The following is a 26,994-nucleotide window of genomic DNA, read 5'->3' as shown; positions in this document are numbered from 1 at the left end:
GTCTTTGTTCTTGTCTCCTCTCCCCACCAAACCTGACTTGTTCTGTGTACTATATCTGCAACACTTTGTTACGTGGCTCTTTTCTTTATAGGAATATGATTTAGACTCTCTGAGATATTAATGCTGTAATCAAGAGGCGTTAGCAATGTGGCAATGTCATACAAAGTGACAACCCCCCAGAAGATTTTTGAGAAGAGGGCAATTTGAAATCAGACGGAGGTGTCACTTTCCTTTTCTACTTGCGGGAAGAGGAGAGAAGAAGAGAAAAAAGGGAGAGGAAAGAGGGAAAAGAAGGCTAAGAAAAGAGTGTACAAGGGGTTTCCAAAATGTGGAAGGGGTAGAAAGAGAAATTTAGGGCATTATAAAGAAATTTCAATTCATTTTGAAGTAGTAAAATGAGCCAAAGTCTTCTTTAAAATGACCTGAAATTCCATTCCACCACACTCTACAACATATTTTTTAAAGCTGCTCCTTCATAAAATTGTGATCAAAATTTGAAAATTCTCATTCACCCCCTTCTCCAACTTAACAATAAAAGAAAATAAATTTTAACTCTATTAAAAAGGAAATGGAGTAAACTCACATTGTTCTTAGGACTGAAATTCTGGAGAGAGAAGAGTAGCTTATTTACAATTTCTAAAGCTGTAACATGTAAATCTTTATACACAGGAAGAATAACTCAGGGGGAACAACGTTGTTAAAAAACCCCATCTGATTCAGTAGAAATGCAATAGCTGCATTTGACAGATGTGATAGCTGGGTTATCATATTCTTTTTGGAAAGATAAAATGAGACTGAGGACTTAACTTTGACTCAAAGCATTTTTTTTTCTCACCTACAAAGGAATGGCAAAGTAAATAAATTAAAAGTTAGGTTTAGGTCCCACGCCCTGACTAATCATTCTGAATTAGTACAGCAATAAGTTACTCTTTGTATGAACTTGACCCTTACTTATCTAGGGTACTTCATTTTGATTAAATCATACACAAGTATCCACAGGGCCAAATTGGGAGCAGAATTCAAATACAACCACAGCAACTACAGTGGGCACATTCCTGTAGCCAGGATCATTGTAGCACCACTGAAGTTGTAGGGATAAGTCTGCCTTCTCATGTGTTCTACCCTGTGATATCCTTTGATTGCAGTGCCTTCTTCAGTTCACCTCTCTCCTTCCCAGTGAATTTGCTACTACTATTTCATTTCCCCGGCTTTCCTCTGCCCCACACCCCCAAATAAAAGATGAAGCCTTGCAATGTAATGTAATGTAACTCTACTGCCACCTCCTTGTGGTCCTTGACATTTTTTATGGTAGTTTCTCAAATCACAACTAGAGGAAACATTATATGATAATACTCAGATACGTCACAGATTTTTTTGTATGCAAAAGAAATTGTAAATGATAGTGTTTACTTTATTTAAAAGTGGAAAGTAATTGACATATTACTTGTTTGGTGATCTTTTTGTATCCATTATTATATTGCTTTAAAAAGCCTTTTAAGAATGGTACATTTATGCTAAATGGCAAAACATATTTAGTCAGAAACCAATTGGATTTTGTGCTAGTTGTGGTTATAATTCCCAAGTCAGAAAGAAAAAATACAAGTTTGTCCAAATTGATAAAATAAAAAATAAGTTTGAAAGATCTTGTTTTAAGTATCAATCTTAAGTGAAATTCTAGTAGGAGTAGATATTGACAGAATTTGTTAGGCCAATGATTTGCTATCATGATTGAAGAAATCCTTTTTATTTTCTGTATAGTAAAGAGTTAAATGCCTATACTGGTGATTATGAATTAAGGATTTATGAAAACTCTAAAAGCAGAAAAAAGAGTAGTGCATCCCTTACTTGCTCTGCAGTATTATACAAGCTACATAACTTCAGCTGATCTTGCAAGATGCTTGTGAATACTAATGTTTATATGTATATAAAGTCTAGCATATTGCCTCCAATGGATAGAAACTCAAAAATGTTGATAACGATTATGGTAATTTTTATACTAGCTACTAGCTAATTTAAAATTTTTATTTAAAAAGTAAACTATACATCGACCCAATATTTAACAAGTACTAAATATATTTAATGAACGATCTGTTATCTAATGTAACTCTTTAGTTATTCTCTTTAGGGGAATCATTACTGAGAGTTTCTTATAAATCCTTCCTGAAATTTTTTATGCCTATACTAATATATATATATATAATTTTCTGTCCATATTCTTTTTTCAAACATGTATTAGGACATATTTTACACATTCTCTTGCACTCTGCTGTTTTCACTAAACAATATACTTTGGAGATCTTCCCATATCAAAAGATTTATAATGATCATTATATTATACATCTAGCAAAGATTAATTTAGTATTTTTACTTTGTAAAAACAATCCCACTTTTAGTATCCACCGTAATTCTTATGGCCATCTTTTCATGGAACTCCTTTTCAGCCTTACTAACTACCATTGTTAGCATTTCAGAAAAAACATAATTACAAAGGAATCAGGAAAATACATAGCCTTTCTATCAAAATCACTGTTCTCATGTCATTGAAATAAATTGTCTATGAAATGTATAAAATACTATAAAAATAAAAACAGTATTGTTAAGGAAACCAACTGTTTAGAAACTGATTCTAAACAAAGTCCATAGAATGACTTCATATGTGAGTCATTAGATTGTTAGCAACTAAAATAAATGTATGAATAAAAGCATTAAGTGTGACTCTGATATATAATAAACTTTTTACTGAGAATTATTATATATATATGATATATATATAAATCAAGCAGAATGCTCACTTTTAACAAATTCTCATTCTCAATCCTTATAACAACTCTTCAAGTTAGGTACTACTATTCTTTTTATTTTATAGATGATGAAAGTGTTATAAAATCCTGTGGACCTTAGAAAACAATGACTTAGAGAACTCAAACTTCCAAGGTCAAAAAACCCTCTTATTTCCTTTTTTAAAAGTTATTTTTATCTTGAAGGTCACAGGCTGATAAGTTGAACCCATGCCTACAGGACTCCAGAGTCCATGCTCTTTATTACATATTTCATCCTCAGCCTACTCTCCCATAAGCCCTTTGCCTCGGCTCATTCCATGGCAATGGAATCTGGTGGAACTTGGGCACAAGGAAGAAACCACACCTCAGTCATGATGGGTTGAGCAGGAGATCCCAATTCCTTCTTATTTTGGGGACTGTGCCAAGATACTATGTTGCTTCCCCTACAGAATTAATTGCAGATCTCAATTTTCATTGTCACCATTAAAAGCATTTATTAGCTATTTATTTATAAGAGCTTCTGTATAAAGCAAGTTAAAGAGATTTTAAAATTTTATAAGTCAGATGGCATTGCTATGGGTAGAAATAAAGGATATGTAGTCAAATTAAGCATTAAACCACAGAAGTCAATGTAAAAATGCTTATCTTCTGAAAAAGGACAATTAAAATGCACAAATGTGTTCCCTATAAAACAACTTTTTCTGAAGTGTTTCAAAGTTCAAATTTGGAACTTTAGCATTCAAATTGGGGCTATTAGACATATCGCCAAGCAAATAAAATAGACATTAAAATTGAGGCAATAAATGCCTTTAAGGCCAGGGATGACCAGAAGCTACTCCTAAAATATTTGTTGGAGTTAAACTGTAAATAAGGGCTCATTCTAATACCTGTCGCGTTTGTAGTACCCAAGGCCACACCGGGAGCTCTTACTATTAAAATACTCTATGGGGACAAACAAACAAACAAAAGATTAATTTTCCATTATAAATTGTTCAGTGATAGATAGGAGTTCCTTTAAAGTATACTTGGAAAATACTAAGCATCATTTCGTTTCATTTTCATATTCTGGTTTATCATGGTTTATCACATATAGCTCCCTGTTGGCCCAAGTTATCAAAAATATAAGTCCATTTGTGTGTGAGCCATGTGTTTATCAGATGTAGTAAAAATACTGTGACTATAAATTGTTCCATTGGTATGAGTTAGAGGCATAGTCTATAGTAACTTTTAGAACAAGAAAAAAACCCTCTTTTTATTTCCTTTTTTAAAATTTATTTTTTATTATAGTTAACTATATCCCATTAGCTTCAAGTCTATAATATAGTGATTAGATACTTATATACCTTATGGTTGATCACCAGGATATTACCCTGCAGTTATTACGATATTATTGACTATATATACTACGATATTACATCCCCATGACTATCTTTATAACTGGCAGTTTGTACTTCGTAATACCCTTCGCCTTTTCACCATCCTCCACACCATCCCATCTGGCAATCATCAATTTGTTCTCTGTATCTATGAGTCTGTTTCTGTTTTGTTTTGTTTATTTTCACAATTTAAAATATCCCCCTTTATCACAAAGGGCTAGAAATGTACAAACATAGTAATATTGGTTATTAAGATACACAAATGTGATTAGAATCATGTTGTGTGTTTTTTTAATACTGAAATGAACCTTAGGAATTATCTGGTCCTTAGGAATTCATTTTAAAACAATCCAGTGACAGCAGTTTAAGAGGTCTAGGGGAATGATATTGGACATATGTTGATAATTATGGAAGCTGAATGATAGGTACATGAGATATATTATTCTCCCTATTATTACATATGTTTAAATATTTCAATAATAAAAAATATTTTAAAATAATGGGGAGGGTATCATGTAGGCCTAAATATTTATGAAACTACTCAATGATGGTCTAAAGTTTCTACTATCCTGAGATTAAAGGCTAAAAACTTGAAAATGTATCTAGTTAGAAGTTAAAGAATAAATACGTTATTATTTTTTCATTTACCCCTTAATCTGTATACAATTGAAGCTTTACTAGTTTATTAGTATTAGGGGAGCAAAGTTTGTTTCAAATGGTCTTATTTTCCTTCTTTCTTTTTAACGCACTTTATTTTACCTTCTCTGAATACTTAATGCACAGGTAAAAACTCTTAGTAAATAAATAATCATTCCCTAAAGCTATGCAATTTAAAATGCATTTATAAAGGTTATGGGTCATCATTTATGGTAATGGAGTGTGAACAAACAAATTAACTCCGAGTATGAAGGGAAAAAACTGGTTCCAGGCAGCAAGCATAAAACTTTTATTAGTCTTTGAGATGTTGGTCCCAAGAACATGCAGGAGCCAGGAGTCTGCTTGCCACAGCCACCGACCACCCACAAACCCTCCCTCAAAGTCCTGTTCAGTACTTTATCATCATTGCTGTTTGGGCTTGCAGACGAGGCATTTATTAAGAAGGGAAACCAAGTTTTACTTTGCCATGTCAGAACAGGAAGATAGCAAACATAGAAAAATGAATTTGCCTTCAAGTAAACTACTTCAACGTAAAATTTCCAGAAAACCCAGTGGACGTATCTTCATTTGCAATATCCAGGAAAGGTTAAGTAACTCGCTGGGGGACACGCCCTGAATTAATTGCATAGCCCAAACTGGATTCCAAGTCTTCTAGTTTATATGGTGCAGCCGTTTCTCAACTCTGGGAATGAGCAATGGAAATAGATTCTGTACTTATAAATTTACTATCAGACCATTAAAGTCAATAGAAGAAATATATACATTGCAGGGGTTTTCCCCCTCTAAGGTATAAATATATTTAAAATTTTGAAACTTTAGCAGGTTGAACATATTTACCTAAGGGAGGGTTATATTTCTTACATTGATGGAATAGTTGAGAAAATTATTGCCTTACTAATTTCCATATATGATGATTTCCTTGACATGTCCTATAGAAGATTCTTTTTGCTTTAGATAGAGAGATAAGTTAAAGAACTATTAAACTTGACTAGAAGGGCATCAATCAGAAAGATATGTTCATTTAAGAGGAAATATTAATATTCTATTCATCCTTTAACCTACTTTGTAAGATTTTTTTTTACAGCCATTGGTATTCTCATCAATCCAGATCTAAGGGTCACAGTTACCCTCAGAGTTCATCAGAGAGCAAAGCAATTTCCTGGACCAGACCCTCAAGTTCAGGTTTAATCATAAAACATGGGTTTTATTCCCAAGACTGCCTTTGTAAAACAAGTGATTAAGGCTTTGTCTCATGGGATCCCCAATTAATCCAGGAAAAGGAAATTGCCTTTGCCCTGAATGAGTAACTGCTGATGGTCTGGCCATGGGATCTTTTTTTCCAAAGCATATTAACATTTAAATAACAATTTTAAAAATTAATTTATTTTCCAATTATATTGGACATACAGTATTATATTAGTTTCAGTGTACAACATAGTGCTCAGACTTTTATACCCCTTATGAAGTGATCACCCATCTGACACTATATATAGTTATTACAATGTTATTGACTATAGTCCTCATGCTGCACTTTATATTGCCATGACTATTTTTATAATTGGCAATTTGTACTTCTTAATCTGGCCATGGGATCTTGATTAACTAGATTATTGACAATGTTAAAAGTTTTTTCTCAAATTAAGTCAATAAATGAATCTCCTAACCAAATAATCTCTTCAACTGTCATGGACATTTTAACACATTTCTCAATTCTCTGTTCTCATTGATTTTCCAATTGTAGAAAATGAAAGTTACATTTGACCCACTCAGCTGCCTTATGTTTGCAGAATCCTTTCAGGGAGAAGTTGAATTTTTAATTGACTGGAGAACAACCCCAACTGTTTCACCCATCTACCGTGTGGGGTTCCACAGCTGTTAATGAATATTTACATTGCAAGTATTAGAAATATGATATTCTGCAGAAATTAAGTATATTTTTAAAATTTAAGGATCCATATCTGAACCCATGTTATTTTACTAATTTCTTTTACTTTTTTTAAATTAACTACTGAAAAATTGTGAATTACATGCATGACTTGCATTTGTGGCTAGAACACAGCGCCAGGTTCTGCCCTGCTAGTTCAGCCTCCACTTCCATGGACTTCCTTTATCCATATCTTACATTGATGCAAATATATGCTGTCAACTTTCAATTGTCTGTGCAAATAGGGACTTAAAGATGCTTAAGATACATACTCCAGGTAATTCATAACTAAATTTAACTATTAATTTGTATCCTTTTTCATTCAACCTTTTCCTTCCAATGCTGTCTTTAAATAAAATAATCTGGCTTGGGATTTATTCCTTTCCTCTCACTTTTGAAATGTGGCCTGTACAAAGGAAAGCATGAGAAAGGGAATACCCGATGGGGAAGGAAGAGAAAAGAAATAGGAAGCCAGAACGGATGAGGAACTAAGTTGTCTGCTCTTAAGTGATAGAGATCAGGTGACCTTCTAGTCCCCTTTATGGATTCAATAGTGCTTATCAATAGCCTGATGTATAAGGCCCTTAGTTGACATTGAGGAGAAGTAACCAACACCACCATCTTCTTTTCAGTTTAGTTGACGTACAATGATTTTTATTGTATTATATTACATTGGCTACCCAAGTGTCACATTAGTATCATGAAAAAAGTCTTATGCGAGAACAAAATTGGGAAATATCCTCACTTACATAGAGAAGTAAAAAAATATTCTGGAAGAAGGAGACAAGAAGTCAAACTCATTTTGAATAAACAGCCTAAATTAGAGCCAGTTTACAGTGTGTAGGCTAATGGTACACCAAAGCTCAAGCAGCAAGAATCCCTGAACATGGCAAGGGCAAGAACTACAATGGCCCCCAAATAAAGTCTTTATAATTAATATGGAATATTTATTTCATGCCAGGTCCATTTTAGGGGGCAGGGGATACCCTTGTCCAAGACCTCTTAGCTGGTAATGTCAGAATATATCATTCTAGGCTTAAATAAATTTAAAACATTTAAACAAATAAAGTTGTCCTTTAATAATAATTAAGTGCTGAATTAAAAGACTTCCCTAATGGTCTCAAAACCCTTACTGGGAAAGACTGATTTTGGGACGCACAGTGGAGTATAGTCTAACCATTACAGAGTCAGGTAGGTGCCAGATAGGCTAAATTAAGTGGATGCTTCTGAAATTAATAAAAGTCATACCTAAAAGAGAAATTAGGGAGTTATTCTTGAGAGAAACAGAGCTATTACCTCCCCCCCACTGAATTCAGAGACTTTCTACTAATAAGGAAGGTCTTTTTCAAAGTTAGGCCATAGGAAAAATAAATTAAAAATAAATTATAAATAAATTAATTAATACATTAATAAATATTTTAAGCTTTTTTATACTACTCATTTCACACTCAGCCAATCTTTCTAATTATGAGACTTCTTTCCTTCTGTGCAATACTAATAGCACAGCCCACAGTTCTGAGGCAAAGGCATATCTCATCAAAAAGAAATTTTTTCTACAGGAATAGCATTCTTGTAGCCATACAATGCCTTTAAACCTTTTTCTTAAAAAGAAAAAAATCTGTATTCATTCATTGAATCTTCTTAAAGATACTCTGACGTGAGTAGAGCAGTCTTATCATCATTATTTTAGATGAATAAAATGAATCCCAGAGAGAGTAATGGAAGGAAGGCCAGGTACTCTGTTTTAGTCAAGGAAGCTTAACTTTCAGGTCCTCTTACCAAGTCTTCTTCTCAAAGACCCTCATTCACTCTTGATAGACTTTCCTCCTTTTATTGCATCCCTTCTTCTCTCTTTTGTTCCTTTTGTGTTCTAAACAAATCAAAAGCTGGTCATTTTCCTGGAAGGTAATATTCTCACCAGTAGAAGAAGTGCCCAGATTGCTCACCACACCTGTCATCTTGGTGCCTTCAGCTTGCCAGGGCAGACGTTAATTATCTTAAAATGTCTAGAGTTATTTTTTTGTCCAAGTTTATGTCCATTGTTTTGATTTGCTCTGAAATTTTTATGGAAACGTGTGTTTGTTGACCGTATACTATGTCTTTGCTCTCTGTGAAAATGCAGAATGTGGCAGTGGCCCCAGGTTCAACTGACAGGGTTGCTAACGGTGATGGGATGCCTGGAGATGAACAAGCTGAGAACAAAGAAGAAGAAGATAAATCCGGGGCTGTGAAGTTTGGATGGGTGAAAGGTGTGCTGGTGAGAAAGCTCCTCTGTTTACAAATGAAAATGATCCATTCACTGTTCTAGTAGACTGTTAACAAGGCCCGAACACCAGGGTTACAAAGACCTGTGTTTGGCCGCACTATCACTTCTCATGTCCCTTTCAACATCCTTCCATCCACAGGTAAGGTGCATGCTGAATATCTGGGGTGTCATGCTCTTCATTCGCCTCTCCTGGATTGTTGGGGAAGCTGGAATAGGTAAGCACTTTTCCCCTTTCTTATATAAAGTTTTATGTCAATTTTAAGCTCAGTAAGCAGTCTGTGTTCACCATTAATGCTGAATGTGAGATGAAGGTCACAGAAGAGCATTTGTACTCTGGCTTTGCCTCTTAGACATGTTTGTCAGAGAGGAAAGATGAAGCATTAACTCCTGGGAGACTGGAATTTTCTGGTTTGCCAACCAGATAAGTGCTCAAGGAAATATTTCTACATGTTCATAGAGTTTTAGGTGTACAGGTATATAGATACACATTCATATTAAATAATAGTATTCATATTTGTGACATACTGACATTTATCAGAGTATCCCCCTTATGATTATTGGCAAAACTTCACTAAGTAAAAATAACTTGAGGAAAACAAGTGAAAATGTGACCTGACTAATAAAAATGCTGAATTGTTGAACATTTTCCAAAGAAAATAATTCTGTTCATTTCAGGTATCAGCAGTAAGAAAACAAAGGTTAATAAAGTATTGCCAGATGGAAGCTTACAGTGATAGATAAAACGACTGAGATCATATATATAGCTCTTGCTAATTTTTCTAAATGGAAAATGAATGTTGTTGAAATTATTATGAGTGATTATTTAATGTTTAAATATTATATTCTATTTAAAGTATTATTTCCTGTGGCAAATCTTTTTATTGAAAGTATATTAATAAAAAATGTATATAAAAATGTATTTGAATTTTATCAAAGTTCCTGACTTAATGTGATAAAAATTAATAATGGTGTTCTACTCTATATATGGAAAATACATTGTGGATTCACTCTTAGGGAAGACTTATAAATCATTCGTATCAAGAACATAGACATTTGGATATGCTTTCAGATACTATTCCAGAATGTATCTCACTTCTCATTCAAAAGGTACTTGGTCATTATTTAATACCTTTGCTCCTCAAAACGCATTCAGAATCATCAGAAGACTAACTTGGAAAAAAGAAAGGGCTGGATTGTAAATTGAAAAACTGGAACCTGTTCCCATAGTTTTTCCATGTTTCATGTTTGGCAACTGCTGGGTTCCTGACAAAGGGCTGCTTGCTGGCTTTATGATGCATGTCAAATGAATGCTTACAGCCGCAGGGTCCCAACTAAGTATATGCTGTTCCATGGAAAATCTGCATCTTAATATTGCCAAGTTTTTGCTCCAGGGTTTCATGCAAAATTAGGTTTCTAAGGGCAGATTAGTAACTTATTGAGATCATCAAGAAACATTACTTTGTTTGGAGGTGTGAGCATAGCCAAGGGCAAAAGTAATTCTTTTTAATGCAATTTATTTAACATCCATATGTTGGGCTATAATCTGAACTTTAATCAGATCTTACATTACTCTTCACAGTCAATCCAGTTTCATGTTTATTGCAACACTGTGAAAGAGGAAGAATCCTATCTTCTGCTAAACTGCTTATCATGCTTTCAGACATCAGTCTTGTTTTAATAAAGATCTTTTACTTAAATAGTTCAATCCTACTTTAGAAGAGATAGAGTTCTACCTACATGGCTGTTAAAATAAATTTTAGACTACCCTTTCTTTTAATTCTCAGACAATAGACTTTAGTGAGTAGTAGAAACTTATTACTACGCTTACTCAGTTTTACTGGCCTTTGCTCTAAACTTAAAGCTAAATGAGTTCATTAAGTCACCACCTGGGTCCCATTTGAGTCCCCTTAATTGGGTAAGAAAAGAAAAGAAACGAAACAGTACAAATAGTTTCTTTTTGCTTTGGGGATAGCTTGGAGAAGAAACCTGAATACTCTAAGCCCAGACCCTGGGAAGAAAGCCAGAAGAAAGCTGGAGCCAGGAGTAACTAACTGTAGCCCTTAGGTAACCATTCTGGAGTCGAGTGTTGGCTGTCTTGTCCCCAAAAGCAAATGGTAGAATGAGCCAATAATGCCATCTCCTTGTGCTTCTCCGCCTTGGAGACTGTGGCTGGGGCCAGATAGTTTCCCCTAAACTTCACTATCAGGCATGGAAGAAGGGTGTGAAAAGCAGGTATGACCAGAAGCAAGTAATTTGTACTCTGTGAGAGTCGTTTTCTCATCTAAAAATTAGGAAGCTAGATTAATGATTTCCCAATCAATTCTTTGAAGATAATGCTAAAGAACCTTGCTGAATAGGCAGGCACAACTTGAGACAGGCTGAGGATAGTGCAATAGTTTTCAGACTGTGGGGTGCATAAAAATCACCTGGGACGTTAAGTTATAAAACTAGAATCCAGGGATTCACTTTGAAAGATCAAGCTCAGTTAAGTATGGGCATTTTTAATCGGTGCTCCAGGCATATTCTGAAATAGATGATTAGATGACTGTACTTTGAGAAAACTATGAGCTAAATGTTCTCTACTTTACTTTTTAGCCTGGGATTTTATGGTTGTGAGAGAGAAACAAATCCCTCCACTGTTTAAATGAATAAAATTTATTTCGGGATTTCATATGGTTTACAGAAATGTATGCAATGCCAAAGTATAAATTAAGAATTGTTGGGAAAATAGAGGCAAGGGGAAAACTGGGGTAAGGAAATAAAATCAGAGTAGGTTTAATACCCTGAAATGCAAACTATATGGTTCTGTATAGTTGTTGGAGTGAGCTAAACATTTGGTCAAACTTACTCAAAACTAAGTCAAGAGCAAAATGATGTGCAAAAGGTCAAAAGAAATCACTTTTAGAGGCACAAAGAACTGAGGCTACATAGTGATGAAGAGGTGATGCTCACCCCAGGAAGCCTGCAATAGATGTAAAAAATTTAGTGCAACTATTCCTTAGAACACCACACTTACGAATGTACAGGTGCCAAAGCAATATGGTCCGAGTTTGCATGTTTTACCCACAGTTAGCCTCTTCCTACTGCACCTGTAAAAAGCCTAGAGACCTATGGTAGAGCCAGGGTGTTCCTGTTTCTTCCCTTAATCTCCCTAGACTTCCATTTCTCCTGGGGAATGTCCAGAGAGATCACCCTGTAAAAAGCCTAGAGACCTATGGTAGAGCCAGGGTATTACTGTTTCTTCCCTTAATCTCCCTAGACTTCCATTTCTGGGGAATGTCCAGAGAGATCATAACCTCTCTTGGCTGATTACCCTTCTAATCATCCTTGGAACTAGAGAGTCTGCCAACACTTATGGAGGGTGGCAAATTGTGGGAAGGCAAATATATAGAGGAACTAATAGAAGATAAGTTTATGTTCCTCTGGTACTAATTCCAGCTGATAATGGTCTAGACTTGTCTCTGGCACCTTTACAAATTTATGTCCTGTGTTTAGGCAAATAGAGGGAAGTACCTGCTTCTTTTCAACTACCTTTAGCTCAAAATAATCCTTAGCTGAGGGCACCCTTGCCTTCCTTTGAATTCTGGTTTACCACTCTCTCCCTCTCGTAATCATGGACTTCTGTACCATAGATCCTGGAGGTCAGCTTTCTTCATTTTATTTGTTCTTTGTATTTCTCATGTTGTCTAACACATAGCTGGATAGAGAGTAGGCTTTTAATAAGCAATAGCTATTATGACTATTGTGGATCAGATCACAAAACACTGCCACTGATTGTGGACTGTGCTCTATGCACAATGCTGGCCACTTCACACATGCATTCTTTCTCATTTCACTGCCATTTTGGCTCAGAAAATTAACTTGTTAGAAGGCACATAGCCAGTGAGTGGAAGTAGTTCAATTTGGTTCTTTCCATATTACTTATCTGCCAGATGAACAATTTGTTAGATTGTATCTAATTTCCCACTCCTACACAACCATATGTATATAAAGAGATAGTTACCTGGAAAGATGAACATTTACTCTTTAGTTATATTAACAGCTTGGTATTGTATAGACCAGCGGTTCTCAACCTGTAGGTCATGACCCCTTTGGCGGTCGAACGACCCTTTCACAGGGGTCGCCTAAGACCATCCTGCATATCAGATATTTACATTATGATTCATAACAGTAACAACATTACAGTTATGAAGTAGCAATGAAAATAATTTTATGGTTGGGTCACAACATGAGGAACTGTATTTAAAGGGCCAGAAGGTTGAGAACCACCTTCTGGTATAGACCAATTACTATGTGTATAGGTGACTTTAGAACGTCATCATCATCATTAATGAGGTTCATGTTAAATTTTGACCAGCCATAGTTGCTTCATTGTGTTCAACTTCACACTCTGCATCTTAGCTCTTGAGTTTGTAGGGTCTGTGCTACTATTGACAGAAAACTTTAGAACTGAGCACTTACTCTGTGGCAATTGTTAGGCCACCTTGTTAACGCAACTGTGGTCCTTTGGTGATTCCCCTAGACTTGCTGGTTTTTATGCAAATGACCTAATGGATTGTTCCACCAATTAATTGCCTTTATTTTTCCTCTCTCAACTGAGGTCTTGGTGTGATTATCATCGGCTTAGCCGTGACAGTGACTGCTATCACAGGTTTATCCACCTCTGCTATTGCCACAAATGGATATGTCAGAGGAGGTAATTAAACTTGTGACCCGCATGATCATTTGTAAGGTAAAGGCAACACAGGCTCAAATAGTTCACCACTGACCTTTCTGGAGTGTTTTTAAAGGTAATCCAAGTTTCCCCCCGAGCCCCTCCTCAGGCAAGAGAGATGCAAGAAGAATGGGGAAGGATTTAACCTTTGTCAACCTCCAACTTGCTCATTCATTCCTCTCAAACAAGAGAGAAGGTCAAATGTCATGTTTTCTCTTTTCACAGCCAGGGTAGTTTCTCTCCCAGGACATCAGCACAAGTCAACGTTTCCTTTCCAGGGCTGCAGTTTAGGTTGTGTTTACTTTTGGAAACCATCCTTCATCGTAATGAGCAGTCCTCTGCCTTGATCTGTATGCCAGGCAAACCAGTTTCTCTTTAGCACAAAGGAACTCCATTGTGGCCCAAGGCTTGGACATGAAGACTTAAACAAAAGGCCGTGCAGTCTGTGGCCATACGGAATCCAAGGAAGAAAAGTAAAATGTGCTATCTTTTATCTTTCATTGCTAACAGGTCTTGGAGTTGTCATAATTCTTCTTTCCACCATGGTAACCTCTATTACTGGGTTGTCAACTTCTGCAATAGCAACTAACGGGTTTGTGCGTGGAGGTAAACTTTCTAAGATATCTAATGCTCTCATCACTTACTACGGGTAGGCAAAACTTTTTATATACTTTTTTTTAATGGGAACAAGGAAGTAGCCCAATGTTCTTGAAGCCTGGCTAACTCTTTGGATGATCTGGATGCTGAAGGAAACGTGAGGTACTGTGAGTATAGACCCGGCCCACTTCTGGCCAGCTGTGGTCTCTTCGCTAACAGATTCTCTAGCACATTGCAGGTCCCGGTTTCCAGATGCTCAGCTTCCTTGGGCAAATGTTTTATTTTTCAGGCTAGTCTGCACTCCTCTTCCTGGTGTTTCTTGGAAAATCATTCCTGGACACAGCTTCCATTTTAAAGTTTAGTACATTTCAGGTGTTTCCTGGACCTTCGTGGAATGGGACTCTTTAGAACATTTCAGGTTTCTCATGCGGAGACTGAACCTTCTGTGACAAGAGGCAGACTGCTGCCTCCTGACGTACTGGGGACTTCTTGAAGTACTGGAGCCAAACACTTTTCTTGGGGGATTTTGCAGGTCTTGGAGTCATCATCATTGGCCTGAGTGTGGTAGTGACAACACTCACAGGTATTTCTATGTCTGCCATTTGCACAAATGGAGTAGTAAGAGGAGGTAAGCCTATTCATTTATCTATGACTGCAAGCTTGGTTATGAATTAACATCTAGAGTTGATTTAATGTTGGAAGTAAAAATTTTATATTGATAATTAGTCTCCAAAGCCTTAAAATAAGACAGAATAACCCAAAATGTAAGGAGTAAGGCAGCATTCTTCTCAACTAATATTAAGAGATCTCCAGAAAAGATTTCTTCAACCCATTTCCAGTGATTGAACATGTTTACAAAGTAGAGAGTGACCAGGTGTCTAGAAAGAAGGCATTTCTTTGTGCCTTGGACAAGCCCTGTTGGCTCTCTCCCAGGTCCCCTCAGCATGGGTCTTATCCAGTGGCCCAGCTGTCACTGCTGAAACTTCCCACTCTATCCTCAGAGTTCACCCCAACACTATGCTTCCAGTGTCCAACAGCCATGAGAAGATCTTTAAAAAGAAAAACAAACAAAACAAAGAGTTTCTTTCAAATTATCCAGGAACAAGCAGGCCTAAACAGAAAACGAAGTGCCTAAAGTTGATCAATGTCCTAACTTCTTTCTTCCCCCTTCCATTCTGCTTTGGTTCCTCAGGGTTTCTATTTGGGTATCTTACCCAAGTCTCCCCACCCAAGAGCTTCTAAAACACAGTGCTCCCCACAGCACACCTCCTCTCATAATTTCTGTGTGGCTCTCATTTTGACCAAGCCTAAGTAACTGGCTAGCCAAATTATTAAGTGTAATATGGGCAAAGGAAATAATGGGGATTTGCCCCACTTAAATAGGTTACATTTTCAGAGAGGACTTTGACCCCTTAACCCACAGGAGTGACTATAGTGGAGGAAATTCCTTTTAAGTAAAGATAATTTGTTTTGTTTTTAGATACGTTTGTTCAATGTCATTTCCCTACCAATTCTGTCTACCTCTAAGACAAGCTCAGGATAGGAAGTTATTAATTTACTATGGTCTGTGATAATATCAAGTTATCCAGGCCTCTCAACATCTAGTCTTTTTTACCTTCACTGACAACTCTCAGTACCCTTTAAGCAGTTAACTAATCCAGCTCAGTATTTCATGTACACGGAAGTACACAGCCATATATAGAGCTACCTTTTCAAGGTCCAAGGGAGAAGTAATTGTTCCAAGCCCTCCCTACCTTTCTTCCCATTTGTCACCTCCATACACATAGAGATATTTGGCAATAATCATGCCTTCTTGAACTAAAAACATTAAAAAAACAAGTATGATTTACAGAGTGGATAATACACAGAACTATACAGATACCTTTTTCACATAGCAATTATGTACCAGAAAATTATAACAGGAAGGGAGTTAGAATAGCAATGATAAACTTCACCTACTTCATTTTCTGCTAGCCCTGCCTGTTTTTGGAAATTTCAGATATAAAATTTTACTTCAGTTACATTATTGATTTGAACTTTCCAATGAAATTTTATAAAAGACAAAGCATTTTTGGTAACGTTTGCTATATTCTTGTTTGTAACATTTGTGTTTAATTAGGTTTCAATAAGTTGGATTTTAATGAGTCAGGATAGCTCTATCGTAGATAATATACAAAGTGCAAGGAAGGTTTAAGCTATTCATTAAGGTGACATAGATTCCTAAAATTATTAAGAAAATATAATCTTTTTATTAGAACAATTAATATTTTAAATGTTCTCAGATGTTCAGAATTATTTTCCCATATAAACTAAATCCTTTATAAAATAAATAAACTAAATCCCTTAGCGGTTCCTCATGTAAAGCATGTTGTTTCTGTTCCAGGTGGGGCCTACTATCTCATCTCCAGGAGCTTAGGGCCAGAGTTCGGTGGGTCTATAGGTTTGATCTTTGCTTTTGCCAACGCAGTGGCTGTTGCTATGTATGTGGTGGGATTTGCTGAGACTGTGGTAGACCTTCTTAAGGTAAGTAAAAGCTCTTCTATTTTTATCCAAGCAAGATAATTTGGCTTAATTTGCTTTTTCAGGGCACTAGGGCATATTATTATGGCAAGATGAGAAGAAATAGATTTATTCTGCAGAATGTGGAACTTGGATATAGTTGAAGGAGCCCTAGGCTTGACATTAAAACTGACTTAAGCTAGAGCATTGGCCTGCAGATTGAAGTGTCCCGGGTCTGATTCCAGTCAAGGGCACGTGCCTCGGTTGCAGGCTCTTCCCAAGCCCAGGCCCTGGCCAGGGCTAGTACAGGAGGCTACCAACCAGTGTGTTTCTCTCACATTGATATTTCTCTCTTTCCCTCTCTCTTCCACTCTCTAAATATCAATGGAAAAATATCTGGTGAGCATAAAAAAAAAATCTGACTTAAAATCCTGGCTCTCACATTTACCAGCTGTTGGACCAATCCCTCTATTCATCTAAATCTTGTTTTCCAAATTTTTAACATGGACTAATACTCTCCTATGCATTTTAAAGAAATGTGGTACAGATCAAATGAAATAATGTACATGAAATACTGCATAACATACAGTAAATAATGAGTATTATTATCAGCAGCAATATAGTAGTCCCACCCTCTTAACTAAGGGTATGTTCTAAGCCCTCCAGTAGATGCCTGAAACTGTGGATAGTACTAAACCTTACATATACTATGTTTTTCCTATACATATGAAACCTATTATAAAGTTTAATTTATAAACTAAGCACAAGAGATTAACCACAATAACTCAATAAAATAGAAAAATTCTAAGAATATGCTATAATATGTTATATAAATGTGGTCTCTCTCAAAATACCTTATTGTACTGTGGTCACCTTTTCACTTAAAGGAAGCTCTCTACAACTTTGACTTCTCTTTGGCATATCCGAATTGCCAACATCACTACCCTTGCACTGTGAAACCATTAAGTAGAATAGGTGACTTGAACAAAAGCACCAAGATATCGTGATAGTTGATCTGATAACCTAGAATACTACTGTGTGACTGACAGGCAGGCAGGTAGTGTATACAGCATGAACACACTGGACAAAGGGATGATTCACATCCTAAGTAGGACAGAGCAGACAGCACAAGATTTCATCATGCTACTCAGAACAGCACTTAATTTAAAGCTTATGAATTGTTCATTTCTGGAATTTTCCATTTAATATTTTTGGACCACGGTTGACCATGGGTAACTGAAACTATGGAGAGGGAAACCACAGATAAGGGCAGGGGGGCTACTGTATTACTATTATTATTATAGGTTTACAAAGAGAAAGAAAGTTCAAACATTAGAATAACCCACTGCAGAAAACTAGGCATGTCCTAGTTTAGGTGCCCCATCTAGGTGGTATATATGTGTGCATGTGAATTAGCTGGTATATGACCTAACTTCTAGTCCTCTTTCTGTGGTAGTGATAGCATTCACTGAGTTTAATTGGTAACAGTATATTTATTTTAAAAATAGGTGAATAAATGAGTGGGTCATACAGTTCATAAGGTATGCTCTCTTCAAGAGATGCATTGCTTGCTTTGTGTAGTTTGTTCTTTAATTGAATAACACTTATATTCCAATATTCACTTTGGAAAACACTAATTTTTATTCCTCTAGAATTTCTCTGACACCCAAAAATAACTAGTCATTCTTCTGAAACAATACATGATATGTGTATCTACACATACTTTTACTTAGTGCTATAATAGCTTCTAAAGCTGTAATTAGAATGAATCTCTAAAACGTCCAACTCCTAACTTTGGCTATCAAAGACCTGTTATCCTAGAAAAGAATAATGTTAGGTTCTTTATCTTCTCAAATTCATGAGCACTTCATTTTTCCATCATCCTGTATGGCCTCAGACAGTAGTGTAAAGTATCTCATCTTACTGTTAAATGATACAATAAATACACAAGGAAAAAAATAAAAGCGCCATCTCTAACCATTTTTGTGATTTTTCCCCCCAGGAGAGTGATTCAATGATGGTGGATCCAACCAATGATATCCGGATCATAGGCTCAATCACAGTGGTGATTCTTTTAGGAATTTCAGTAGCTGGAATGGAATGGGAAGCAAAGGTGAATTTCACAAAATGAGGTTATCAACAACCAATGGTCAGGCCTGGAACAAGTTGCAGGGACAGAAGGAGGCCCATATTTAAAAAGAATTGCTGTTATTACTTGCTATGGAAAAGTTGCAGGTTAGCGCTAGGGTGGAACACCAAGCCCTCAAAGCATGACATCCAGGTGGTCATGACTCACAGCTCACATGTGACATGACCAGATCAGTGCTTTGTCCTTGTTTACGTATCATCACAGTGACACAACCATCACGGTTGGTGCCATCTTCATGCCCAGATCCCCTTATGATCATAGCATCTGTGCATGCCGGCAGCCTGTGTTTCTCCATCACACCCCTGGTAGCCCCTTTCAAGGTGGCTGCGGGTGCTGAAACTCAAAAGAAATGGCAAATGTGTTGGGAGAAGGTAATAGAAGCAGAAACTATCATTCTCTGAAATCTAGTACTTCAGTAGCAAATTAGAGGGCGTCACAGGCCTTGGAACTAGAGAATACCTGGATTTAAAGAGTAGTAAAACAGTAAACTTCTAAATGATGGGGAGCATGTTTTCTGATTGCTTTGTAACTATACAGTGACTGGTCTAATTGAAACGGAACTTAAATACCTGGAGATGCAGTAACGAGACTACTGCTCACCGGCTAGGAAAAGATGGCCAAAGCCTTCCATCTATAGAAAGCAATAGGAAACATTTCTACATGGCACTTATTTATGGATTAATCATTCACACATTAAACAAAAATTGATTAAGTACTTGTCCTGGGCATTCTGCTAGGCACTGGATATTCAGCTCTGAATAAAACAGGCACAATTCCTACCCTAGTTGAATACATGGTCTATGAGGATCTGAGTAATAATCAAGGAGATAACAAGTACATATAACATGGTAAATTGTCAAAGTACTATGAAGGCAATAAGCAGGGCACTGAGATAGAAAATAATGGGAAATCTACTTTCAATGGCTTTATTCCCTGAGGGCGGCAATATAGTTTCATGACAATAGAGGGTAGAAGTTAAAGTTCTGCTGTTAGAATGCCTAGATTCAAATCTAGTTTATAACCATATGACCCTTAGTAAGTTGTTTATCTTTATGACTCAGTTTTTTTATCTTTAAATGCTGATACCTACTTCTAAAAGAATACTGATAAAGTTAAATTTGCAGTTGTTATATTATAAACCCTTGGTGAATGTTAGCTATTATTGATTTAGATCCAGTGGTCAAGAAAGGCCTGTCTGAGGAGGTAACTAGGACTGAAAGGATAAGAAGAAGGAAATAGTTCTGCAAAGAGAAGTGCCTTCTTAGCAGAGGGAACAGCATGTGGAAATGCCAAGTCAATAAACACCCTGAAATGTATGGGAAACTAAAAATAGACAATTTGGCTGGTCAACTTTGCAGGCTGCTTGTGCTGGGAACACATTGGCAGACCAACATCAAATACACTAAGTGTCCAGGGAATTCTATGAGTCATTCTGTGTTCTTGTACTTCTGCAGTTAGCACTGGGGATGGGAGGAATCCATGGAGTTCTGCCTAAAAAGGAAATAAGCTCTATTAATGTTAAAAATTTGGGTTTCACTTATATTCCTGAGGACACTGCAGTGAGTTACCTACCTAGTACTTAGAATGTTCTTGTAATGTCACTTTCAAGTGTCCAAGCACATACTCCCATTGAAAATGTAATATGTATACTCAGGTCAAATAAGGCTTATTAAGATGTCATTCCATCAGGATCTACTTGTTACCTACTCTGGGCAGAAGAGTCTCAACTGGAATAATGAGATAGAGTCTTTCATCAGGGGAACATAACTTTCATGGTTTTGCACAAAATTGTTAAATAAATCTAATTTGGCCTCCTTTTACTTTGCCATTCCAGGCTCAAGTGATCCTTCTGATCATTCTTCTTATTGCTATTGCAAACTTCTTCATTGGAACAGTCATCCCATCCAACAATGAGAAGAAGTCCAGAGGTTTCTTTAACTACCAAGGTACAGTTGACAAATGAGTTGCTTTGCAATAAATAGCTCTCCGTTGCTCACCTCCATCAGCATCCCTGTAACCACCACTCCAGCCTTGGAATCCCCGTGTGATCCAGGGAAGAGCCAGAGGTTGGATTCAGGAGAGCCAGCGTGAGTCTCAACCCTGCTGCTTACCAGCTGGAAGGCTCACCTAACATGCTTGGGTCTCAGATTTTCCTGATAAGCTGATAATAACAACTTCCTGAGGGGATCTTTAAAAAGCAAGTAAGATAGAGGATGTAAAAGTGTCTTGAAAACCTCCAAGTGCTAGACAGCTTGTTGCTGTCAAAAGAGTAAAAGCAGAGTGCGCATGCAAAGAAGGAGGAGAAAGCTCAGACCATTGGTTCACTGAGAGCACTAAAGGAAAAAACAATCATTTTTTTTCACTGCTAGACTTTTTTGCACCTTGCTTTTTAATAGCATTGCCTAGTATCACTGTTGGGTTTTCAAGCATAAAAGACTGTAGGAGTTACTTCCTGTAGCATCCTGAGATAGTGCCACTGAGCATGGAATTTGACTTCTCTCTTCTCTTCTACCCCACAGATTCACTCTTTCCTAGCTTCCCACTCTAGCTTACTCATGGATCCACTGCTGAGATTTTACAAAGATTTCCCGTCATTTGCTCAGTTGTCAGTATTCATTTCCTTTTTATATGATCTCATCTCTTTCTTTCTGATTCTTTTTCTTTATAAGGACTGTCTTGTTTGCTTTGCATGTTAACATCCTTTTTGTTATTCTTCTTGTTATTCTTCTCCCTCCTTCCACCTCCTGCTATATTTTTTCTGATGCTATAAATTTTCTTTCCTTATGTTTGCATTATTCCAGATTCTTTTGTTCACATTTTTTCATTCTTTTCTTGCTTCCCTTTCCTTTTCTTCTACATTATTTCCTTTTCATTGGTGACAACCTGGGGCAATAGTGTTCTCCCATAGATAATAATTTGGTATAAGGATTTAAAATTCAATCTCAGCAAGAGGTGAGTAGGTGAGAATATTAACAGCAAAATTGTAAGGTAGCCCCACCCACAAGGTTCTGCAGTTTTAAAAAAAGGCATAGAAAAGCAGTGTGTTGATTAAGGTATTTATGCATGTGAGAATTAGTTGTATATGTGTAGAAGAGTGTATGTGTGTGGTATGTTTGTGAGTATGACCATGAGAGAATTCTCCATTTCCTCATTTTTCAATCTTCTAAGCAAAATAAGTCAGTCAGAGAAAGATAAATATCACATGATCTCAGTCATTTGTGGAATATAATGAACAACATAAACTGATGAACAGAAACAGATCCAGAGACAGAGAAACATCGATCAGACTGTCAAACCTCAGAGGGAAGGCAGGAGAGAATGGCGGGGAAGGGGGAGAGATCAACCAAGGGACTTGTATGCATGCATATAAGCATAACCAATGGACACAGACACTAGGAGGGTGAGGGCACAGGGGGGGTTTGGGGGGCAATGGGGGAATAAGGACACACATGTAATACCTTGATCAATAAAGAATTTAAAAAATATTTTAAAAAATTGCAGAGCTCTGTTTTAGAGATCTAAAACCTTGTGATATGTATGTGACCTTTGACAAATAATACCATGACGTTCATCAGGAGCACACCAACATCTTTCAGTTCATTTCATTTAGATTATAGGAACTCATTTGCATTTAGGGCTATAGAAGTCAAAGGTAACTTTATCTCCTACTCTGTGAAGAATGTCTAATAACAATTTTCTCGTTATTTGTGTTGCAGCATCAATATTTGCAGAAAACTTTGGGCCAAGCTTCACAAAAGGAGAAGGTTTCTTCTCTGTCTTTGCCATTTTTTTCCCAGCAGCCACTGGGATTCTTGCAGGTGCCAATATCTCAGGAGACTTGGAGGTATGTTGTTTTCTATGTAATTGTAGTCCCAGGAGGTGGTGGTGCAGTTGGTGGGCAGCACAAAGAGCTACAGAGATTGATAGTGACCATGTTTCTCTACAGCTTTCAAACCATAACATTTCTGTAAGGTTTCCTGATTACTCAATTATCTTTAAGTGCCAAACTATCCTATTTCTGGTAGTCCTTCCAAAGTCTTATTCAGTGATATCAAAAGGCAGAGTAGAGTATGTGTCACATTTCCAACCAAATAAATACAGTTCAGTGAAAAAAATATCAGAACCACTACTTCCTCTTTTAAACACACAATGTGTAAGAACATGGAACATTTAAGAAAAACAAACAAGAAACAAAGACAAATTACCTTATTGCTGAATGCTGATGTTAAATTCAGGGATACATACACTTGTGTAATTGGTATTTATCCAACATTCACTCTCATTTTTCTATGTTAACTACTGTAAGGAGTATTGTATTTGTTAGGATATGGTTTGAATGTTGTATAAAACATTAACAATTTTGACCTAAACAAGATAGAAGTTTTTTTAGTGAATAAAAATTTGAACTCATAGCCACCCAGTGGAGTAAGAAAGATCTCCCAAAAGTAGCACAGGAACCCAAATGACCTCCCTGTGTTACCATTCCCTTGGGGATTGCCCTCATCTGCAAGGTCAAAAATTACTGGTCATTTGCAAGATCACATTCCAGTCCATCGGAAGAGGAATAGGAAGCAGAGAACAAGCAATTCCTGGAATTTTAATGTATCGCTGCTTCTGACATTCCATTGGCCAGTATTTAGCCTGAGGCCTTTCCTAGTTGGAAAGAAGGCTGGCAAATGCAGTCTCTAGCTGGGCGGCGATGTGTCCAGGTAACATTTTAGAGGGTTCTAGGGTAAAAGGAAGAAGGTGAGAAATAATATTAGGAGGCAATAAACAGTATCTACCACACACACACATAAAGTAGAAGATACAGATTTTACATTAGGAGGCAATAAACAGTATCTACCACACACACACACACGTAAAGTAGAAGATACAGATTTTAACTCAAGAAATTTATAACCTACTTTGGAAAACAAGAAATATTTGCAAGAGCCATCAAGAGATATGTATAAATGAAAACTGTAGGCACTGCCAAATGGATTGGAAGATAAAATAATGAACAAATAATTATTAAGTTAAGGATTATTTCTTCCTGGCAGTAACTCTTGAGTGTGAACTGAAAGCAAAGGCTGAGTATTGACTATTGGTGAGAAAAAGTACTACAGGCAGAGAAACAAAAGAACAGTCAGGCAAGGGGAAAACTAGGACCAGTAAGGATCTCTCACATCTGAACTGGAGAAGCTCTCATGGTGCTGGAGAACCTTGTAAGGTAAGGAGAAGCTGTTGGAGAGACCAAGTGAGAAGTGCTTGCCCTAGAATATAACTCCATGAAAGTGGGGTCTTTGCCTTTGGTTTTGCTCATTGCTGTAACCTCAGAGCAAAGCTTCCATAAATATTTATTGAGTGAATGAATAAAGGCTTTGGGATTTGTTATATTAAGGACCACAGTGCCACAGTAAATTTTTGAGCAGAAATATGGCATAAAAAAGATGAGGCTGAGGCTCAGAAACATAAAGTTGTTCAAAATTATTCAAGTGGTAAATACACTGCTTCATGAAATTTAGCTGTGGATGTTGAGCTTCCAGTTTCGCAGATTTGGAAAAGTATCAGATGCCACTGATTTAAGCTTCTGTAAAGTGTAAGTACACATTTGAATGAAAGAATCCTGTGCTTTTCTCAGACTCCTTAAAGACAAGTTTTGTATTAGATGCTTAGTAGTCAGTTCAGCTCAGCCAACACGTACTGAGCCTACTTACACCAGGCACCAGGGAACCAGAGACCTCAGCCCTTCCCTCCAGGAGCTCATTGTCTCAGGGGGAGACATACTTACTCTAATTGAGTCCTAAGAAGCAAAAACAGATCATATGCAAGGTAAAGGAGAAACAGTAGGTGCTGTCCCTAAAGAAGTGAGGGAAGGCTTTCAGAGGAAGGACATTCAATCCAGATTTCAAGGACTTCACTAATAGAACAAAGAAGAGATGGACAATCAAACAGAAGGAATGGAATGCAAGAAGGCACAGAGATAGATGCTACTGATGGGAATTAGTTTACCTGCAGAACAGGGCACCCAAGGAAAATATTTGCATCAATATATTTATAAATATTTATAAAGGGCCTTCTCTGTGTCCTGGGCACTCTGGGATTAAGCAAAGAACTAAAAAAAATCACTATATAAAAAGGCAAAACTTACAATTTCTTTCTTCTGAGGTAAATGCTAACTTAAGTTAGGCATGGTATATTAGTAAAGATTTTTACTTATCTATCAATCTGTTCTGAGAAATCACTAATTTTGATTTTGCATGTGAAGGAAATGAAGAGGAAATCTCATGACTTTTAGGTCACAAGTGGTAATAGTATTGCTATAAAAAGTTTTTTTTTCCTTTCCTTTTAAAAATACTTAGGTTATTTTACAATTAAGCTTAACTTTCAGCACATACCCTCATTTATACTAGTAAATAGAACTCAGAAGTCCTTTAAACTACAGACAATGGAGTTTGGATATTATCCCAAAACTAGCTAGAGACACTAAGAAAGTTAGATCAAGATTAGATATGTGTTTTAGAGAGAGCCTGCTATCAGATTGTGAAGGATGGATAGTGTGCTGGAGGCGGGAGGGGGAAGAGAAGGGGACTGATAGTAGGGAGACTGGAGGAAAAAGATCAATTAGAAGATATCAGATGTCTGGGCAACAGATGACATGGCCTTGAATTAAGGCTATGGCAAGGAATATGGATCAAAAGGGTCAGCTTTTATTAGAGTTAGAAGAGGAAATGAAAAGGATGTTTTATTTTACTATATTTTGCAGTAAAAAAACAAACATACATCACAGCCAAGTGTACACATACAAAATTTTCCTCAAACAATTCTTTACTGCAAATGCTGTCTTCTGATTATTTTCACATCAGTGCTGTAAAAGAATAAAATACAATAGCGTATTCATTTCATGCTGGTGCAACCTACTGAATTGATTGCATGGTGTAATAGATGAGAAAAAAAGAAGCTCATATTTGGCCATTGAGGTTGAAAAGGCAGAAGGATATCAGATTGGAGATTTCTGGGTATGTATCTATTGTACTTTATTCTATTACAGCACTGATGTGAAAATAATCAGAAAATAACATTTGCAGTAAAGAATTGCTTGAGGAAAATTTTGTATGTGTATACTTGGCTGTGATGTATAATGTCTGTTTTTTTTACTGCAAAATATAGCAAAATAAGATATCCTTTTCATTTTTTTAATCTGGAGCTCTAGAAAGGAGCTAGAGCAAGACTGGAAGCCATGGCATGCATGAGTTTACCCTGGTCTGTGCAAAGGGGAGGAGAGCAGAAAACAAGGCAGCACCCAGGGAAACAACATTCAAAGTGTTGATGGTGGAGAAGGAGTCCTTGAAGAAGAAAGAGAAAAAGCTGCCTAAGACATAGGAGAACCCAAGACAGAGTGGGGTCCTGAAAGCTAAGGGAGAATGATTCCCTGAGAAGTAATATTTCTCTTATCCTTACATGACCAAAAGCCAGAGTGGTCAAGCATGTTAAGGACTGAGAGGTGATAGCATATTGGGAAGTGGCAAGGAAACAGTACATATTTCTGAGTGAAATTTAAAACAATCAAAACATCATGGACTCCATTCAACTTAGTAAACATTTATTTTTCACACACTATAGGAATATGTAAGATGCTACCTCTGCTCACAACCCAGCATTTTTCTGAAGATGGCAGTCAATGAGAGTTGCCACAAAGTTCCTTCCTGAACCTTCTATTTGTTAAAATACTCATTGATAATCTGTAAATATGTGCCCAGAAGAAGATCTAGGAGATACTAAGTCTAGATTAGACCCAAGTCTAATCAAGACAGTTAAAATGCATTTTCAGAGATGCAAGATTAGGATATGGTTGACATACTCCAAAAGCAGAAATCCAAAATATATATATACTTGAGGCCCAGTGCACGAATTCATGCATGGGTCGGGTCCGGCTGACCCACCTAGATGGTGGCCCCGGGCCCGGCTGGCAGTGGGGAGGGGCAGCTGGTGGTTGGCCAGCCGGCCCTGCCCGTGATCTGGGTATTGGGGGCCAATTGGGGGCCAGGCT

The 26,994-nt window shown here is 36.9% G+C and overlaps 1 protein-coding gene across 4 annotated transcripts in view; it reads left to right on the top strand.

Moving 5' to 3' along the window:
• The window catches only part of SLC12A1 (solute carrier family 12 (sodium/potassium/chloride transporter), member 1), an 89,752-nt gene that overhangs the window by 3,145 nt on the left and 59,613 nt on the right, over window positions 1-26,994 (top strand). For 2 of the 4 annotated variants that reach the window (XM_014548777.1, XM_005877497.1), the window contains exons 3-9: window positions 8,860-8,994; window positions 9,143-9,218; window positions 14,847-14,942; window positions 16,698-16,837; window positions 18,816-18,926; window positions 20,797-20,908; window positions 22,679-22,806. In XM_014548777.1, the coding sequence (XP_014404263.1) occupies window positions 8,860-8,994; window positions 9,143-9,218; window positions 14,847-14,942; window positions 16,698-16,837; window positions 18,816-18,926; window positions 20,797-20,908; window positions 22,679-22,806 (798 nt within the window). Of the gene's footprint in view, window positions 1-8,859; window positions 8,995-9,142; window positions 9,219-13,603; window positions 13,700-14,227; window positions 14,324-14,846; window positions 14,943-16,697; window positions 16,838-18,815; window positions 18,927-20,796; window positions 20,909-22,678; window positions 22,807-26,994 lie in introns of all 4 variants that reach the window. The other 2 variants (XM_005877495.1, XM_005877496.1) reach the window with 2 other exon arrangements.

This window comes from Myotis brandtii, unplaced genomic scaffold (assembly GCF_000412655.1).
Source record: "Myotis brandtii unplaced genomic scaffold, ASM41265v1 scaffold521, whole genome shotgun sequence".
Taxonomy (NCBI): domain Eukaryota; kingdom Metazoa; phylum Chordata; class Mammalia; order Chiroptera; family Vespertilionidae; genus Myotis; species Myotis brandtii.
This window is presented reverse-complemented; position numbering and strand designations above follow the sequence as displayed.